The sequence below is a fragment of the Elephantulus edwardii genome, unplaced genomic scaffold (assembly GCF_000299155.1).
Source record: "Elephantulus edwardii isolate Elephantulus edwardi_28Jun2011 unplaced genomic scaffold, EleEdw1.0 scaffold00097, whole genome shotgun sequence".
In the NCBI taxonomy this organism is placed as follows: domain Eukaryota; kingdom Metazoa; phylum Chordata; class Mammalia; order Macroscelidea; family Macroscelididae; genus Elephantulus; species Elephantulus edwardii.
In genome coordinates this window covers 5,713,718-5,734,581 of record NW_006399847.1, presented here as the reverse complement: position 1 = coordinate 5,734,581, position 20,864 = coordinate 5,713,718, and the positions used below count along the sequence as shown (strand labels likewise).

Below are 20,864 nucleotides of genomic sequence, written 5' to 3'. Positions count from 1 at the left end.
GTCATTGTCCAACTCTCTGATGCATAACAAGTGATTGCAAAGACCATGGCCTTTATCAAGCACACCTTGGTCTCCAGAGAGAAGCCATTGCTCTTGAGTACTTTAGAGAGGTCCCTAACAGCTGACTTTCCCATTGCAATACATTTTTTGATTTCCTGGCTGCTGGTGCCAAGAGTGTTGACCATTTACTCAACAATTATTTCTTCATTTATTAAATATATATTGTTCAAACAATTGGCCTTTTAACCTATAGACTGACAGAGCACCACGTAAGGAATTTGAACTATCAACCTCTGGATAACAGCCCAACACTTAACCCACTGTACCACCTAAGCTCCTTGTTTATGCCTTTTTGTATAATGAAAATTTTGTACTAATTCTATAATATGTTAGCATCAACTTACTGTAATTTTTATAGTCTTTTTGAGATGTATGTCAGCCATTATATCAAAAACACTTAAGTGTCTTTTACCCCAAATGGTCAGAGCTATAACTTTCCACATTTTACAGAGACAGAAACTGGGTCAAAAATATTTCACATTCCTGGCAAGTCACAGAAAGGTTGAATAGAAAGGGTTTGAGTACATGCCAGTTAATTTCAGACCCTCACTATTAACCACTGTTGTTTGTCTATGTCTATAATATTCAAAGGTCTAGAAAGTTATTGATGTAAATTTCAAGAAATTTAGATGCACTTAAACCAAATGACACTCCAAGGCTTACCATTATTCTTGAAAGTCTAAAATTTCTTTGAGTTATTCTCTAAGCTTAAATAATAACCTGTATCTCTTTTTTTAAAGAACCTATAATCCTTCCTCTTACTGATTTAAACCTATCTTTACCTGTGCTGTTAGTGGGGGCTGGCACACTGATAAGTGAGCAGTGGTGCTCCCCACCCCCAAAAGAAGAATCAATGGCTCCTCCTATGCTCCCACAGCTGTTACATGGGGTGATGGGGTCATGAAACTTGTAGCAAATGCGTCCTTGACAGCCACCTAACATTTACTTTTCATTTCAGTGTGGCAGCAAGCTTGCCAGTGTGGCTTCCTCAGAATACTGTGCCAAACACAATTGTGACTCCTTCCCTTTCAGAAATAAAATTAAACTACAGTGGTGTAAGAAGGTCACCTTGCAGGATGCTGATTTGCTTCCTGTCTAAACTGTCCCTTCTGGACGCTTATGCTTTTTGGGGTAACAGATCATTTCAGGAGGCAGGTTCATAGACTTAAAGCCCCAGTTCAGTTTTCATTTTTAAAATATTCATCATCAATCAGGAAAACTGTATTCATGATTAGGTTGCTATCTGTGGGTGGAGGGATAGCATTCATAATAGATAGTGCATCCATGATGTCCTAATGTGGGTGTGGGGGGCTCTCTTCTCAGTAAGAGACTATGGTGGTTGATTCTGAATCATAAACCCCTCCTGCAACAGGTTAAAAACCAGCTCCAAAATGACCACTCTTCTCATTCTCCTTAAAGCTGAAGCTCATCAATGCTGTGGTTTGTTTTATTTGTTCCCAAGTGGATGTCTCTTTCTGTTCAGTTTCCTTTTTTTTTTCTTTTTTTTTTTCATTTGTATGATAGTAGTTTTGGAACCAAACAGGGCAAAAAATTCTGGCATACTGTCCTAAAAACTATCTAGTTAGCAATACTGCTTGAAAGTGGGTTTATTCATATCTGAAACATGCTGGTGGGTTCTTGGCATGTTTTTTATGATCAATGGGCAGACATCCTGATTGGCCGTAATGGATTTACATTATCAAAATTGTATAAATGAGGGGCTGAAAGTCTGGTAACTGTTATTGTAGCATTTTACTTAATCTTACCTCTTAATTTACCTTTCAGTGGGACATCTAGATAGAATTTTAAAATAAACCTAAGCTCAGTTTTATTTGCATTAAACTTCTTTTGGTATTTTAGTTAAAAGGGATGGGGGAAAAGACAATTGGTTTTCCTGGGGTAAGAAATGAGATGGGTGGTCTGGCTAGGGTGGCCCCTGCAGGCTGTGCTGCCCAAGTCTTCCTCTGAGTCTGCTCTGTTGCGTGAGCCCAGCTCTGGCCTGTCTTTTGCTTTTTCTTGAACCTACAACCTTGTGGGAAGGTAGTCTGATGGAGATCACAGAGAAAGGGAGTGAGCTATGGGTGGTGCCATATCCCATGTAACAGGATGGGTCTGTTTTCTATTTGTGCTTTCCTCCTGGAACCCATCACTGTGTGACCAATAGACCGACAGTGAGCGGACGGATACTGCAGCCGATGGGGAGACAACGGCCACCGAGGTTGGTATCAAGACAGACCACAGCAACTGGGATCCCCAGAGGAAACGGCTGGTTTGGGGAGCCTGCACTGAACAACAGGCAAATTAGCTCTGGGAGTGTAGATAGATCCAGCTTCTAAGTGTAGGTGTTACTATGTTCCCTTGCTCACGCCTTGACAAAGAAAATGAAAGAATGAGATTGACATGAAAGAGTCCCACCAGCTTTTCTCACACAGCAGGTCTGGGTGGGACTCGAGGATTTATACCTTTAGCAATCTCAGGTGAAATTCCCTCCTTTGAGATGTACTTCACCACAATTATAAATACACACATACTACATATATACACACAAACATCTTTTTTCAAAACAGTGTCTTTCCCTACCCCAAGTGAGGGCTATTTGTATACAAATATCCATGATGAATGGAGAATCTGGATCACAGCTTCATTTTCTATTGGATATTGGACTTATTTTAAAAATCCTCATTGTCAAATGAAAATTGTTAAAAGTAATCATATTTCTCTTACTCCAGTTTGGAAGTCAGGTTGCAACTAGGTCATTCATATGAAATTAATTCTCTAGGAGAAAGATATGGTCATGCTGAACTATGAGAAAAGAGACTACTCTGTGCTATTAGATCTCCTTTACTTCTTTAAGGAAACATTATTAATAAAGTTTACCTTAGGTTGTACAGTATTTTTAACATGATATGTTAAGAGCAACAATTTCTAGTTATTTAGGCAGAATTTAAGATGTTTTAAACAGTATTTGTGCATAATTTCACTTGACAGTATCTATTATTTCACAATGGTATTTTTATTCAATTTCTTCCTTTGGAAATACTAGAAATCAATTCAAAGTTTGGAAGTAATTTTTTAAATATAAGAAATATTATTTTAATACTATTATCTAGATTCATTGACATTATCATACATAAATTTATCAAAAGTAAATAACTATGCTGACTCTTACTGTTGCTGAGCTGCCTCCCCTCAGAGAGACCTTCAGTTGGGGTGCTAAGGGTACAGATTATACTGGGACGAAAAAGCCCATCTTTCTTCCAAGGAGTTTGTGATATATTCAGACCAGTACAGATGCCCAACCTTTGAACTAGCAATGTGACTTGATACCAAAGCATCCTTTACTAGGTGGAGTATTATGACATCTTGATTTTGTAAGATTGGTTACCTGTAGCTACGGTTCAATAGTCAACAAATTTTCCCTACAATCCTAATGTATGCTGTAAATTAAAAATATCTTACTAATTCTATACATTTCTATGTTATTGTTTTTATTAGAAGCTTTAAATTTACATTATATAACATGTGAAATATTAAATATATTAAATATATATGTATATATGTGTGTGTGTGTGTGTGTATATATGATGTGAACTTAAAGTGGTCAGCTATAAACCTCCAGGACAGCTGAGAATTCATGTCCCCAGTGCTAAGAGTTATCTGTTTGTGCACTCACTCACACATCTCAGCCACCTTCCTTTCCAGGTAGCCAGCAAAACAAGAGTGCAGTCATATGCACAGGAAGAGCAGGCAGTTTATGTCCCCTTGACAGATAAGGCCACTCAGGCTGGTGTTCACTTCTCTCAGACAGATTTCCCTCAGGACACTGGAGACAGGAGTGAGGCACAGCCTAGCCCACCTTGTCCTTGATGCCAAGTTAATGGTACTCAGATGCCAGGACCAGGACTGGATGAATCCCTGAAATTACAGAAATTGCATTTAAAAAACCAACAATTCAGAAGTTGCTCTGTCTAATCTTTAAACAGGGAGCTTTGGTGATATATAGTCTGCAATGAGTTGGGCTGCTATCCCAACAGTGGTGTCTCTCAGTTCGAATCCCCTAGTAACTCCAAAGGACAAAGATGGACAGTCTTCTCCCATGCAATTTACCATGTCTGAAAACCTATTGGAGGGTCAGCTATGAGTCCATACCAACTTGAAGGCAGTGAGCTGACTTTCAACAAGCTGTTGTTGTTGTTAGGTGCTATTGAGTAAAACTCACAGCAACCCTATGAACAAGACAGTCATTAACAAAAACACAAATATTTCCTTATTAAGTCCATTTGAATCTCACCAGTTTTGTTTATAATTCTATGGATTTATGAAATGCTACAGATTTTAAAATAAGAGAGCTCCATTAAATTTATGGCCCCTCAGTTCTCTTGTCTAGATGGAGATGGGAGCTGGAGTTATTAGGAGGATCTTGCAGTATCAGAGTGCCCCCAGCTGTGTCCTCAGAGCCATTCCTGTGAATTGTCACTGTAATCTGGCTCGTCACACCTTCAGAACCATTTCCAACACTCATTAAGTACAACCTGCCATCTCACAGCACACCTGTATCTTGTCATCACATTTTGAAATCTCCAGACTAAAATGCCCACAGTCTACTAAGTGAAGAATTTCTTATTCATATATATTCCTACCAACCCTCTTCATTTGTGCATGAGAATGTTGTGGTTTGTGAGTAAGAAATGGACTGCTGTCTACACTGAGCAAGTTTATCTAGACACTGTAAATCTTCAGTCGCAGAATAAATAGCATGGTAAGATTATATCTCCCACTCTTTCTTGATGCTGGCAGTCGGACCAGGAGGAAGATGCAGAGATCAAAGCACAGGTAGAATATTTTTTAAAAGCAAAGCCAAAAGCCAATGTGTGTTACGTCCTTGTTTGTGTACAATGTTTGACTTTTTGCACATGCCAGGTGCCTGCTTGACAGTGCTAAGTGTAAGACGGCATTTGTTCCTTCTTGGACTATGTCCCTTACTTCTCCCTTTCTTCTCCACTTTTTTCAGAATAGTCTGATTAAGCGAATAAAGGGTGAAAATGTGTATGTCAAACATAGTAATCTTATGTTAGAGGTTGGTATTGGTGCCTACCAGTGCATGTTGGTGTGTGGTGACTCCCAGTGATGTACCTGTGGGTTCGTACCTTGATGCATGCACCTTGTGCTCACCTGTCCGCAGGGTAGGGTATCTCCACTCTGCTACCCTCTAGGTGTAGATTCTTCTTCTGTGTGTGCATTTCATTTTCTCTAGTTATATGTGAATTGTGTTCTCTATGACTTACATTCTAAGGTTGTTTTGGTTTTAATGCTTGTGTGAACTAAATATTTTCCCCCCTCTCTTTTCCTTGGAAATACTGCCTTTTCACCAGAGTGTTTGTAATACTGTCATGAGTGCTGATGTCCAAGGTTCTGTTTTACCTGAAATACTAATGACACTGGCATTACTTTAAAAAGAGAGAGGAGAAAAAAGGCAGAAAGTAAAATACTGACTTTTTTGATTGTGTATTCTCTAAATACAGGAGCTAGATAAAACTCAAGATGACCTGATGAAGCACCAAACCAACATTAGTGAGCTGAAAAGGACCTTTTTAGAAACTTCCACAGACACTGCCATAGCCAATGAGTGGGAGAAGCGGCTCTCCACCTCCCCAGTGAGACTGGCCGCCAGGCAGGAGGATGCACCCATGATTGAACCACTTGTGCCTGAAGAGGTCAGTACTGGGCCTTTGGGCTGGTATCATCTTCTGTTAAAAAATCTCTCTCTTCTACGATCTGGAACTGGGGAAGATAATTTGGGGGCTTCTAAGTAGAGAAGTTTGTCCTGGCCATGTGTAGCCTGAGAGCCTCAGGCCTCCAGGGGAAGCTGCACAGGGGATGCCCTGGTGGCTCAGGAGTGAGTCCTCACAGGCCAATAGGTGCTGACCGTGAGCACCCAAGTGGGAGGCACCACTGAAACTGGCTTGTTCTAGCCATGGAGCCACCTTTACAGTGGGGAGGAGTCCATACTTTGTCCTAATGAGTGGAGTCTTTTTCTGAATGTGTTTTCTACTACTACATCAATAAATATCCTGAAAACTCTCCTCTCATCAGTTACTAGATGGGTCCTATTGAGACTGTTGAAGGCTTGTCTGAAGTTGATGGGTTTTCAAGTAAATTTGAGATTCTATAGCAGGTTTTTTGGTTGAGTGAAAAATCAGTGTCCTGTCTGAATTTTAATGGCAAAACTAAGGGCCAGAGATTTCTTTTTAAGTAAGGCTCTCTTACTCTTCCTTGTAGGAAAACGCTCTATAAATGCACAGTCAGGGAGCTGAAGGGCTCAGCTGCCATGGTGCCTGTATGGGACCTACAGATTATATGCAGTGCTAATCTACCTACTGCTGGATAGCATCTTACTTTCTTTTCCAAAACAAAAAGTTTTCTCAACCTTTTTTTTGAGAAAACAAAGTTTTCTCAAATTGCACCTTGCTAGTATTCATATTTGTATACTACTCCTAGCCTGGTAGTGATTCTCTCTCATGGTTAGAATCTATCAGCAGCTCCACAGGTGAAATATGGCAATCTCTCCTCCTCTGTGATTTACAGCCTCTGAAAACCACTTGAGAGTCAGCTATGAGTCACTTCTGATTCAGCAGAAATTATCTTCTTTATTAAGACCTCTTGAAAAATACTTATTTAGCGTGCTAAGAGAGAATACAACAAAATTAAAACTTGAGCCTCAGGGGAGAAAAGATTCTATTGGAGTGGTTGGTACGCAGTGCTTATATTCTTATAGTGAAAAGAATAGAGTTACATGTATTGTCAATCTTGTATTAAAAACTTCCTTTGAAAGCCTTTTCTTAAAAGATCCCACTTTCACTGTGGTCATGACAGCGCTAGTCCCAGTTAAAATGCAAAGATACGTGTGTTATGTATATCTGTTTAAATTACTTTCAGAAAAAGCCTTTTATGCAAAATAAATGAGAAGTATTGTTGGAGTTCTTCCTGCATCACTAAGCACTAATTCCACCCACGTTTTCAAGAGAAAAGAATTTGATGCTCAGATTGATCTTGTTGTTGTACTTGTATTATTTACAAAACCATTTGCTGGTTGTGATCCCAGAGTTTCATTGTTACTGATCAAGTTTTACTTCACTTGTGGATTTCTACTATCTCTACTGAAAGTAAGCAACAATGTGATATTCCAAAGATACTAAGTTACAGAAACATTAAATGAATATCCACCAATCATAAAGAAAAAAAAATCTCCTCCCAGGCTTTTCAAGAATACAGTAGGTTGTGGCCATTTTGAATGGCAGCATTTAGAATCAATAGCTTCACCAAACTAAACTGTGTTTCTAACCATTTGTACAAGCCAGAGTCCTGGCTGCAGCTGCTGTTGTTAGGTGCCCTAAGTTGTGTTTTAACTCATAGTGAACCCTTGTGACAGGACAAAATTTCCCAAAAGGTTTTCTTGTTGGTAGTCGTAACTGAGGCAGGCCACTAGATCTTCTCAGGAGCAACTAAGGGTAGGAGGTTGAACTCTCAACGTTTCCATTAATTGAGAATTGAGCTTTTTGTGCCACTCTTGAGTATATTCTAGGTCATAATAAAAATATGGGCAATCTCCTCTCATGCAATTAACTGCCTCTGAAAACCCACTGGAGGGTCAGCTATATGTCAGCTCCAACTCGAAGGTACTCAACAACAATAAAAATATAGACTCTTAGATTTTCTATTACCTTTTCATATCTCTATTAGCAGTACTTACAAGATTTAACATCTGCAAGCATTAAAAAAAAAAGATGGAAGGAGTATACAGAGTCACTGTACCAAAAAGAATTGTCTGACATAAAAGAATTCCAAGAAACAACATAGGATTAAGAGGCAATGGTGATGAAGGAAGAAGTTCAGGCTCTGAAGGACGGGGCAAAAAAAAATAAAACCCCAGGAATTGATGGAATACCAATCAACACATTTCAACAAACAGATGCTGGTCTGGATGCTCTCACCAGATTATGCCAGGAAATCTAGAGGACAATTACCTGGCCAACTGACTGGAAGCGATCCATATTTATTTCCATTCCAAAGCAAGGTGACCCAACAGAGTGTGGAAACATAGAACAACATCACTAATATCACATGCTAGAAAAATCCTGAAGATTATCCAGAAATGACTGTAACAGTAAGTACTTTAACAGAGAATGACCAGAAATAGAAGCAGGGTTTAGAAGAGGTTGTGGCACTAGACACATTGTCACCAATGTCAGATGGATGTTGGCAGGAGTACCAAAGAAATGTCTGTGTTTCATTGGCTATGCAAAGGCATTTGACTGTGTGCATCACAACTAATTGTGGCTAACCTTGAGGAAAAGAGGAATCCCAGAACACTTGCTTATGCTTATGTGAAGCCTACACTTGGACCAAGAAGCAGCCCTCAGAACAGAGCAATGAAACACTGCATGATTCTAAATCAGAAAAGGAGTGTGTCAGGGATGCATCCTGTCTCCATACTTTTTCAACCTATATGTAAAACAGATCATTCAGAAAGCTGGGCTTTGTGAGGAGGAATGTGGCATCAGGATTGGAGGAAGACTCATCATCAACAACCTGCGTTATGCAGATGACACAACCTTGTTTGCTGAAACTGAGGAGGACCTGCTGTGCTTGCTGTAGAAGGTCAAGGACTAGTCTTCAATAGGGATTGAGGTTTAACATCAAGAAGACAAAGATTCTCACTACTGGTCCAATTGGCACCACAATGATAGATGGAAAAGAGATTGAGGTTGTTAACAACTACAGCTTGCTCAGCTCCACAATCAACTCTTGGTACCAGCAGACAGGAAATCAAAAGATGAGTTGCGCTGGAAAAATTTGCTGTCAGGGACCTCTCCAGAGTACCAAAAAAGCAACAATACCAGTCCAGAGACGAAGGTGCACCTAATCCAGATCTTGGTCTTCACAATTACTTACTATGCATCAGAGAGCTGGACAGTGACTAAGGATGATAGAAGAATTGATGCCTTCAAGTTGTGTTGGAGAAGAATCTTGAACATAGCATGGACTACCAAGAAAACAAATAGTCTATGTGGGAGAGGATAAAACCAAATGTCTCCTTGGAGGCTAGGATTTTTGAAGCTCTGTCTACATACTTTGGACATGTGGTCAGGAGAGACTGGTCCTTGGAGAAGGACATCATGCTCAGTAAGGTGGAGGGACAGCACTGGAGAGCAAGACCCCGGATTATAGTCAAACCGTGTATTTGTCTTCTCCTTTGGACAAGAATTCTCTGTTCTTTACTAATACTCTGGTTGAAGTACTGTCAGGTGAATCAGAACCAGAGCTCCAGTGGGTTTTCAGAAGCCTTAAATCACATAAGAGGAGACTTGCCCATCTTTTGCCCACAGAGTAACAGGCGGATTCCAATCACCTGCCATAGGGTTGACAGCACAACTCCTTATCACTAATATTGTTGTATTTTCTGCAGAGTTGGAGCCAACCCATAGCTGTCCTTCTGGTAGGTTATCAGAAGCAGTTAATGATACTAGAGGGGATTGCCCAACCTTCTTCTGCAGAACAGCTGGTGGCCTCAAACTGCTGCCTGAGAGATTGCATTGCAGCTTCTTGTTAGTAGGCCACCCGAGCTCCCTTTCTTATTAATAGGGGCATAAAAATCTGTTAGTAGGTCTGTCAGGAAACACCCCCTGCATCCTTGTGCAGGTAAATAACAAACAAGAACTTTAAATAACGTTTTTACAATTAAATTATTCAGACCATGTTAGGAGTTGTCTAAAGAATTCATTCCTCCAGAAACTTTTAACTTTCTATTCTTTCTCATTTGTCTAATCTGCCAGAAAGCTGCATGCCCCTGTTTTGGAATTCAGGCTGTACAGAGATAGGGAGGCCAAAGAGCTGATCTGCCGCTACTTGAATTATGCCTATTAATACTAAAGATGGAACTGAAAAGTAACAAATAGACCATTCTGTGACATAGTTAATGTTTCTGCTTTAACTATGTTACCCTGTTAAAGAAAAACTAACACTTGGTATACAAATTCTGAAAATTACTTTTAACTGTTATTCACTGTGTTATAAGTATAAATAAAATTTAACAACCTTATCTTTTGATTTTTTTGCAACATTAAAGGAGTTCCTGTATTTATAGTTTATTCACCTGTAAAGTGAACATCTATACTGTACAATCAGTGTAGATATTAATAAAGTTTATTAAATAGAATAAATTTTCCTTGTTAAAAAAGGTTCATTCAGATAGTGGCTAATGCAGCAATCTGTGTGCAGCAAGAGAGTTTCAGATCATTTTTTAAAGTAATAAACTGTTATTTACTCCTTCAGAAAATAATGAGTATGGTGACTGTGTCTGTATGTGTAGACATAGAGATATCAAAATAAAACCTCTCTTCCTAACTTTCCTTTTTGGGCACTGTCTACTTCCTCTTCTCCAACCCAACCCCCTTTATTCAAACAGACCAAAGAAGAAAGAGAGCTTTCTGAGAAAGTTATATTTTTGCAACAAGGAAGTTCTTCATTCCTTGAGTCTCAGGTAACAAACTAGCATCAAGGCATAACACATAAGGAATAGCTTTCCTGGCTTCATGTCATTAAAATGTCTTTAGTTCTTATTTTCCTTCTTAAATTTACTTTGTTTAAAACTCAGGTAGGTATGTAAATATTTGCTTAAACTTTGGGGAGGTTTTCTGTATTTTATTAATATAGTAGTTAACAGAGTTGTTATTTTTAATTATTTATGGTTTATCATTCAAGGTGGTATCTGTAAATCTATTGATTCTACTTCCTAATGATTTATTAAAACTTTTTTTACTATTTCAACTAGATAAAGATGTTCTAATTTAGAGGATCTTGTTTGATTTTTGAAAGCTGTGCATTTTTATTGGTTTTTTTATTTCCCCCACTAGCCAAGTGTGATAAAGAAAATGCATGAAGGAGACGCTGCTGGGTCTGTGGTTACTTCTCGTCAAGTAATATTTCAGAAAGGCATCCCCTCCACCCTAGAGGTTATTATTCACTTGATTTCTTTTCATTCAGGACCAGCATGTAGCAAAATCTGTCAACTTTTTCCCGAAGATACAAAGATGAAAGGTTTTTGGCTACATATAATTGTAAAAGTAGAAAAGCTACCATTTAAAATGCAGGCATTTAAAAGGAAGGCCCTTAGCTTGCTTTTGGCTTGACTTCTTGGTCCACCATAACCTGGTCAGCTCTTGGCCTGTCTGATCACATGCTGTTTGAACCCCTCAACACAAAGGTGTGTTCAGTCCAATTTCTTCTGCCTTGTTGGATCCAATATTAAAGAATGTGGCCGAAAAACTACCGACAGTTGCAAAGGTATCAGCTGCCTGAGCAATAAGACCTGTGTGTAAGTGACCACAGCAGTCCCCTGTGGTGGGAATATTTTATCACAGTATTTTATCCAACCAGACATGGTAAGTGTTTATAGGCTACCAGGTCAGGGGTGGGTTCCCACCTGTGCACCATTGTCCTGCGTGGAAAGCAAGGAGAAGGATTGCTATAGAAACCTGTGGGACTCTGGCTAGTCCTCCCTTGTTTAAATGGGACACTTTGTGTCCTGAGACCCTCTTCTGTAAAGCTAGTGAGTGGTCTGCGCGCGGCCACATTGTGGTGCTGTTTTGAACATGCTGAAATGATTTTCGTACCAAATTCTCCACCAGCATAGCTTCAGTTTTTAAGGCATCCATGCCTGCAGCTCTGTGTTGCAGAATGTTTGTTAAAACATGATTTCTCCGTTTTGGAGGAGGAGGGATTTCCAGCCCTAGGCGGTGCCTTCCCAGCCCCAAAGGGTCGCTGTCGCCCCTCACCCCCGATGTAATTTTGAGGATTCTTAACTAGAATTTCTAACATAGCTCTTATATTTCAAATATAGGCCACAGAGGACTGGGTTATTGTAGACAGAATGCCCACTGAGGTAGTCGGTGGTGATTCGAGGCAGATTGTGACTTACAAGGTGGTGACTGTGAGCAGCACGAGTGGTGATGTGTCCGGGGACATCGTCAAAGTGGGGCCCCTCGAGACGCTCGGCTTCGAAGACTTGGCCCAAGAACTGCAGCTCAAAGAAGAAGGCAAGCAGAAGATATACACTTTAGGGAAATCGTATGACACTGTTTCTGGAAAAATCGTCACCATGACCGGGAAAGCCCAGGACGGGGACAGAGGCGCGACTCTGCCCACCTCGGGGCCGCCTCAGAGGCCGGACTCGGCAAAGATGGCGGCCGGCATGGCGGAGTTCGAGGTCCTGGAGGCCCGCAGGGATGAGAAGGCCAAGCGGGCGCCTGAGGGCCAGGCAAAGAGGAGACTGTCCGAATCCCTGGCGCCCATCAGGGAAGCCGAGTCACGGCTGCAGAGCCCCGAGGAAGAGCCGAGGAGGGGCCGGGACCTGGGCCTCCATGGCGCGGCCAAGATGGCGCCGAGCAAGATGGCGGGCGAGGCCGAGGCCCTGCAGGTGGGGCTCTTCGGGCCCCGGAGGAAGAGCCTGTCCGAGTGGAGATACTCACAGGAGCCCGCCGTTACCGTTGCCACCGCCCATTACGTTACTGAGTCGTCCTCCTCCCGAGTGGTGGTAACCAGGGGCTCCCGTTTGGGCCACAGTTTGAGCTTCCAGCATGATTTTGAGGCAGTGCCCTTCTCCCCTCAACCTTCCTGTTCCTCTTGTCGCTTGCCTTTATGCTGAGAGCAGCCAACCCAGCTTGTTGTGTTTTCCATGGTCCGAGCAGCCTCGCGGTGGAGCGCGGGCGTTGACACACTTTGTTTTCCAGCACCCTGTTCCTGAGATGGAATGGCACGGCTGTGGCTTTGCAATGGAGGGACAGCCATCCTCTCCCACCAGCTCCACTCCGACCCTGACAACTCTCTCTGCTTTCCCCAAAATCCAAACAGCTCATGGTCACTTCGATTTGCTATTTTATTTCCCATTGTTTTTCTATTTCCAAACTCTTGTCCTTGATTCCTTCACCCCTCTGCTCTTTTCCTCTGCCTGAAGTTTTGTCTGCCATCCGTGCCTGCTGCTGTCTGCCTCTCACACTCGCCTCTGCTTTTCTGATTCATTCAGACCAAACAGTCCTCGGGGGACAAGCTGATGGACGGCTCCGAGATCCTCAGTTTGTTAGAGTCTGCGAGGAAACCCACAGAATTCATAGGAGGGGTTGCCACTTCCACTCAAAGCTGGGTTCAGGTGTCCGCTTACCTCTGACCTCTGTGTTTCTCCTGCCCATTTTCATTTCTTTATACTTTTTAGATTGTGTGTGTATGACTTTAATGTCCTGTTTGCTTGTAACGGCTCCAGACTGTCATTAGTAATTTCCTTTTGTGTCTGCTTGATATAACTGTCATGCACCTTTAATTTCATTTCAAGAATGTACTTCAGCTGTTCAAAAGATAATCATGCTCAAAATTTTTAAAAGCATTTGGTCTCATCCTTTGTGTCTATAAAAGCATCCAGATCCGGTACAAATGTATGACAGTGCTGTATTATTATTATTATTATTTCCCTCTCCTTTTTTTCAATTGCATTTTCTACTACAGTCTTGTGGGTACACACGTCTCAGCATAGATTCGTGTGGGTGTGGGTGTGGGGGTGTGTGTGTGTGTGAGAGAGAGTCTGGTGATACACACTTGATGCTCTTGTTGGTGCTGCTGGTGAATGGCTTCTTAAGTTTGAGGTCCCCCCTCAGCTGTGCTGTGAGGAGAACTGACAATCCCCACTTCTTTCTGTGCAGAAAACGGAAACACAGGCTGACTCTGGTGAACAGGAGGCAGAAGCAGCCCAGCAGCCATCAGCTCTCAGCACTGACAAGGTTGTGCTGCAGCAGACTGTGATAGTGGAGGAGAGACGGGTGACCAGTGTCCACGCCAGCGGGGACGGCCCTTCTGCAGCCGGAGATGATGGGGATGTGGCAGCACAGGCAGCAGCTGAGGCTTCAAGCCTCAAAGGGAAGGAGGGCACTGTGCCCAGGGCAGGGGCTAAGGAGGAGAAAATGGAGGTGACCGTCAGAGCTATCCCTGAACAAAAGGAAGCAGCTATAGATTCTCACCAGCAGCAGGAGGAGCAGAGTGCAACCGTCCAAGTTCCTGAAACTCTGGACCAAAAGCCTCATTTTGAGGTAACTGGCAGTTAATGTTGCTTTTAACAGTAATGTAGCTCGTAGATAGCATTCCATTAAATTGGTCTAGTGGGTAAACAAGGAAGCTCTGATGTCCTGGTAGTAAGAAGCTGTGCTGAAATACTGAAGCCATGTGGTTCGAATCCACCAGCTGCTCCACATGAGATGGCTAGGGAGTCTCCTCCCATTTGATTAACTGTCTCTGAAAACTCTCTGGAGGGTCAGGTATTGGTTGTTTCAGACTTTTCAGTAAACAACGAACAGTAGGTAGAGTTGTGCTGCTAACTCAAAGGCAGACTGTTCAGACCCAAGAGCAGTTCTGAGAGAGAGAAAGACAGGCTCTTGTGTGATTTACGGCCCCTGAAAACTCGCTGCAGGGTTAGCAGGATTGGTACCTACTCTATAGCAGAGAATTTGTTATTGTTAAACTAAGTTAAATATAAGAGATAAAGGAGTTTTATTTTGTAGCTTTTTTCAGTTAGCTTTCTTTTCCTCATGTTTTCTTCTTGCATGACTATCAGGGATTGCCATGAAATTTACTTTTCATCTCCTGCACCACATCGAACATGTATGTTGATTAATAAAATTCCAGGAAGTGATGCCTGCTCTGCTTGTAATTACTGTAAATGGTAGTGGATGTGGGGCAGCTAAAATATTCAACTTTCATAAATTTATCTCTGATCAGTGTACTTACCTAGAAGGACCAAAAAGATCATGCTTGCCTTGGTGCCAGATGCTAGAATGATGCTTATTGTTAGTCCTCTTTTATTGGGCTCCCTATACCATTTAAGGGAGCTTTGGTGGCCTAGAGGTAAGGACTTCATAGTTCAAGTTAAGGAGTGCATAGTTCAAATCGACCACCTGCTCCGAGGGAAAAAGATGGACAGTCTCTCCCCATGTAATTTACTGCCTATGAAAACCCACTGGGGTGTCAGCAATGGGTCATTTCCAACTTGATGGCACATAACAACAAACCATTTAAAGGAAGTTCATGTTATGTAGTCCATAGCAAGTTGTGCTGCTAATGCAAAGGCAAGTGGTTCAAATGCATCAGTAGCTCTGTGGGAGAAAAATGAGCAATCTTCTCCTGCTATGATTTAGTCTTGGACGCCAAATAAAGGTTGACTGTGAGTCAGAAATGAGTGAGACACTAGGCATTCCTTATTCTAGTGCTTTATTTTTTCTGCTTTCTAAGAAATAGTAATAGACATTGTTTTATTTTAATTTTTATATTATACTGGTTTATTTACAAAGTTGTATGCATCGTTTTCCATGCAGGATCTTTCCCATTTTTGTCACCTCCCCACCCATAAAATTGTGCAACCCTATGATTTACACCTCCACTCCCCGCCTCCTCAGCCCTCTGCTCTCCCCCCCCCTTGGATCCTCATACTCCTTCTACAATAATGTCTTATGAAATATTTGTCCTTATGGGGCTGAGTTGTTCACTTAGCGTAATGCTCTCCAGTCCCATCTCAGACAAGGGTCTCATATCAAAAGTTTACAGAATTCTACAAGGCCTCCACAAAAAGAAAAAGAAAAAAAGACTGATAACATGATTACAAAATGGGCAAAAGACATGGAAAGACTTTTCACAGAGGAAGATACTCAAATGGCTAACAGACACATGAAGAAAACACTCAAAATCACTGGCTGTAAAAGAGATGCAAATCAAGCCTACAATAAGATTCCATACCATCTCACTCCAGTAGCAGTGGCAAAGTTTAACAGGACAGCAAGTAATAAATGTTGAAGAGGATTTAGTGAAATAAGAACTCTTATACATTGTTGATGGGATTGTAAAATGGTGCAATCACTCTGGAAGGCAGTTTGGCACTTTCTCAAACAGCTGAACATAGACATTCCATCTGATCCAGCTATTTCTCTGCTTAGAATATATCCCAAGAGAATTAGAACTGAAACACAGAGACCTGTACACCAGTGTTCATAGCAGTGTTATTCACCATCACAAGAACATGGAAAGAGCCCAGATGTCCAACCAAATAGATTGAAAAATTATTAAACATTCACATTATGGAATACTATGCAGCATGCAGAAGCAGTGATTTTGTATATTACTACCTAGCTTGGGAAGGACCAGATGTAGTTTTTAATCAGTTTTCATTTATGAGATAAAGGAGGAGAACTATAAAAAGATAATCCTAAAGTATTTCCTTCAAAATACTTTCCTTTGGTGAAGCATTCCATATAAAAAAGTATGACGTTTGGTGTATCTATGTGTATCTCACTCATCCTCAACTTACTCTCCAAGTAATTTGTTAGCATTTATGTCATAGTAATCAGTACTTATCTTCATCAGGGGTAAAGGGTTGAGTGAGTGGAATATGTGTTTGTACAAGTTGTCATAACAACTCTGCTTGCTTCCCATTGGTGCAGTCATCAACTGTGAAGACTGAAACCATCAGTTTTGGCAGTGCTTCACCAGGAGGTGTAAAGCTAGAAATTTCTACCAAGGAAGTGCCAGTAGTTCATACCGAAACAAAGACCATAACATATGAATCATCACAGGTAAGAAAGTCTTGTTTTTTATTATGTTTAAGTATAATGGTAAAGTGGCCAAAACAAGCTGCACTGTTAATTAACCAAAGGCTGCACTTCGGTGGTTCAAAGTTCTGAGATAGAATGATGCACAGCCTCCTCCCGTTATGGTCTACAGCATGGGAGCCCAGCAGTGGGTCACTGTGACTGTGACTAGCAACTAGCAGTGTGCAAATTTGTCTAGTATTTCATTCATGAGACTTAGGCTTTCTCAACAACTAGGCTTCTCATTTTATTTTATTTTATTTTTTTAGATAGGCTTCTCATTTTATTATTTATTCTGGAATAGCAGATAACTGTGATAAGATAACTATCTCAAAGTGTAGAAAAAAACTACAAAACTTATTTCACTAGACAAAAATAAAGAAAATTACTAACTCAGCCATTGATTGCTCATGGTTCTCAAATCTCAGTTTTATTTCATATAACTTGATTTTTTTTAATTGTGGAAAATATAACAAAAGTTTATCAAATGGGCCATTTTAAATATATAATTCTGTGGCTTAATTACATTCGTCATATTGTGCTACCATCACCACCATTCACTACCAAAAAGGTTGCATTACCTAAAATAGCTCAGTACCCCTCACCGAAGTTCCTTGTAACGGCTAGTAACCTTTTTGTCTTGGTGTATTGCTTATTCCAGACATTCCATGTAATTGGGTTCCATGTCTAACTCATTTTATTCTGCATAATGTTTCCATGGTTTGTCTTTATTACCATGTGTTAGAACTTTGTTTCTATCATGGTAGTGTTGTTCGGAATGCTGCCTCAGTGGACATTTGAACACATGGTCTGAGTTGCTGCTCTCACATCTCTGGGGTACATACCTAGGAAGGGATTCTCTGGGTCACATCATAATTTTATGTTTGACTTTTTGAGGACCTACCAAACTTTTCTCCACTCTTGACATTTTACGTACCCTCCCACATGTAGATGGAGAGATCCAAGTTCTCCACATCTTCCCCAGCACATGTTAGCCTCCAGCTTTCTGTTAATAGCCATTCTAGACGGTGTGAGATAATATCTCATGGTCGTTTTGATGTACATTTCCTTAATGACTTAATGTTGTTGTGTATGGCTGAGTCAGAACCGACCCATAGCTGACCCTCCAGCTGGTTTTTAGAGACAGTAAATCAGATGGGAAGAGATTATTCATCCTTTTTCCACCAAGCATCTGGTGGATTTGAACTGTGTACCTTTGGGATTATAGCACAGTTTCTTACCACTAGGCCACCAGAGCTCCTAATGACTATAACCATGATAATATACCAGGAGAATCTTTTCATTGGCTTTTTGGCCATTTGGTATCTTCTTTGGAGAAATGTCTATTCAACTCCTTTGACAATTTTTTTTATTATTATTTTATACTGGTTTATTTACAAAGTTTATATACATTGCTTTTCACACCGGAACTTTCCCATTTCCTTTACACCCACTCACCCGTCAAACTGTGCAACTCTATGATTAATGTGCCTGCCATGCACCCATCCTCAGACCATTTATTTTTTAAGTTGGGTTGTTGGTCTTTTCTCCAGTTTTTATGACTGTTAACTGTGGCCATTAACCTCTTTAAAATGAGACCTGAAGCAAGGACTCCAGGATGCTGATTTAAGACCACAGTGTTAGTTGAGATAAATAACTGTCATGCCTTGAATTAAAGGGCAGTGGTGGTTCATTAGTAAAAGTCCTCCCTGTCATATAGAGATACGAGTTCTTTTCTAACCTGTGCACATAAAAGGCTTGGCTGTCAATAAAGACTTTGCACATTGCTGTGATACTAAATAGGGTTTGGTACAATGTCCAGACTAAGATGGATTGGGAAGAAAGGTGTGGTGTGTGTGGGATAGCTCTGAAGTGGGGACAGCCAGACAGCAGCTTAGCAATGGCAGTTCCTTAATGTTGGTGCATTTCTGACAAAATAGTGCCGTAATCTGGATGTGGTATCTCTCCTTTTGCTGGTGTAGATGGATCCTGCTGCTGATTTGGAGCCAGGTGTGCTGATGAGTGCACAGACAATCACCTCAGAAACAACCAGTACCACAACCACCACCCACATCACCAAAGTAAGAGAATGGGCATTTCTTGAACACTGGAGAGAGGTGATGATTCAGAAGTTATCATAGGTTGGCCTTCCTGAGCTGGCAGTCTCTGGATGCCAGGACTAATACAGGGGAAGCTTTGATAGCTACTAGATTAAGTCATCAGTCTAATTAGTACAGCACTTGTCTGTCTGCTTGCTGTACTGAGTAAACTTGTGGGTTGCTGTGATGCCACAAGCTATGCCACAGGTGTGCCAAATGCTGTCTTCCACGGTAAACAGGGTTTAGTAGAGCTCCCAGGGTAAGACAGACTAGGAAACAGCATTGGCCATCCACTTTTTAAAGAATAGGTCTCTGAAAACCCTGTGAATAGTAGAGGAACATGGACAGCTATGATATTAGAGATAGAGGCCAGATTGGAAGTCAATCAAAATGAGGGAAACTAGTGGCAAATATCCTTTCATAATTGGAACATGGAATTCACAAAGCATAATGTCAGAAAACTGGAAGCTGTGAAAAATAAGATGGAATGTATGAACATCAACATTCTAGGTATTAGTGAGATGAGGTGGACTAGCTTTTTCCACTTTGAATGAGACAATCACATGGTATAATATGTTGGGAATGAAAAACAGAAGAATGATGTTTGCATTCATAGTTAAAAAGACAATTTCCAGTTTTGTCCTGAAGATCAGTGTTTTGAATGACAGAATATTACTCATAAGCATACAAGGAAGACTTAATAATGGAACTGTTATTTAAATACACACTTCTATAGCTAGTGCCCCAGCTTTCAAGTAAATCACAAACAGTTACCCAATAGGAGCCAACTTCACCAAGTTAATGGCTCATGGATAGTTAGGACCAGACCCATTTTTAAATACAAAGGCCCGCCCAGCAGATCCCATTTGCCCACACAGAGGTATCCCATCAAAGCTGATTGTAAACGAGATCAGGTACAGTTAGTTAATCAGCTTACACTTGATTGCTGACACAATTAGAAATGCCCCAACAGTTTACCGTGGATCATGACAAGTTTTGGCTGACATTGAGAAGAGTGGGAATCCCAAAGCACATGATTGTGCTCATGAGGAACCTGTACCTGGATCAGGAGGCTGTTGTGTGAACAAGCAGGGAAGCACTGCATGGTTTGGAATTGGGAAGGGAGTATATCAGGGATATATATATAGAGAGTATATATTCTAGCTCTATACCTGTTCAGTCGATATGCTGAGCAAATTATCCAAGAAGCTATAAGCTGTACTCAACTCAGTGCTACCTAATAACAACACAACTAGTGCCATAAAGGGGGAGGTTTAATTTTTTTTACTAAATCATGCAGTGAAATTGACCAAACATGTAATCAAGATCCTTTCATAATAATTTGTGACTGGAATGCAAAAGTTGGGAACAATAAAGAAAAAGTGGTAGTCAGAAAGTACATATTTGGTGGCAGAAATGAGGCTGGAAATAGAAAGATCGAATTGTGTATGTTCAATGATTTATTCACTGCAAATATCTTTTTTAAAAAAATACAATCAGTGATTTTACACATAGACCTCATTTCATGGACTGTGGTAGGAATCAGATTGATTACATCTGTAAGAGGAATTGTTGGAGAAGTTCAATATTAGCAATAAAAATTAAGCCAGGGGCATTTCCTCAATAAGCTGAACAAAGAAATTCCATATGACCCAGCTATTCCCTTGCTTGGAATATACCCTGAGAGAATGAGAACTGAGGCATAAATGGTGACTTGTACACCAATGTTCATAGCAGCGTTATTCACCATCACAAGAACATGGAAACAACCCAAATGTCCAGCTACAATCTAATGGATTGAAAAATTATGGTACAGTCACTTGATGGAATACTACGCAGCATGCACTGATAATAATTTTGAAAATCACTACCTAACTTGGGAGGGGAACATTATGCTAAGTGAACTAACTCAGTCCCATAAGGACAAATACTGCATAAGACTGTTATTGTAGACATAGAAAGATAACTAGTAAAACTTGTATGCAGATCCAACGAGGGGGAGGGTAGAAGCAGAGGGACGAGGATGGGC

At 40.8% G+C, this 20,864-nt stretch overlaps 1 protein-coding gene across 3 annotated transcripts in view; it reads left to right on the top strand.

The window, feature by feature from the left end:
• EPB41L3 (erythrocyte membrane protein band 4.1-like 3) overlaps positions 1-20,864 on the top strand; it is a 145,909-nt gene that overhangs the window by 118,617 nt on the left and 6,428 nt on the right. For 2 of the 3 annotated variants that reach the window (XM_006891406.1, XM_006891404.1), the window contains 7 exons: positions 2,225-2,278; positions 4,858-4,893; positions 5,583-5,774; positions 13,142-13,264; positions 13,809-14,192; positions 16,590-16,721; positions 18,719-18,817. In XM_006891406.1, coding sequence (XP_006891468.1) covers positions 2,225-2,278; positions 4,858-4,893; positions 5,583-5,774; positions 13,142-13,264; positions 13,809-14,192; positions 16,590-16,721; positions 18,719-18,817 — 1,020 coding nt within the window. The remainder of the gene's footprint in view (positions 1-2,224; positions 2,279-4,857; positions 4,894-5,582; positions 5,775-13,141; positions 13,265-13,808; positions 14,193-16,589; positions 16,722-18,718; positions 18,818-20,864) is intronic. The other variant, XM_006891405.1, reaches the window with a different exon arrangement.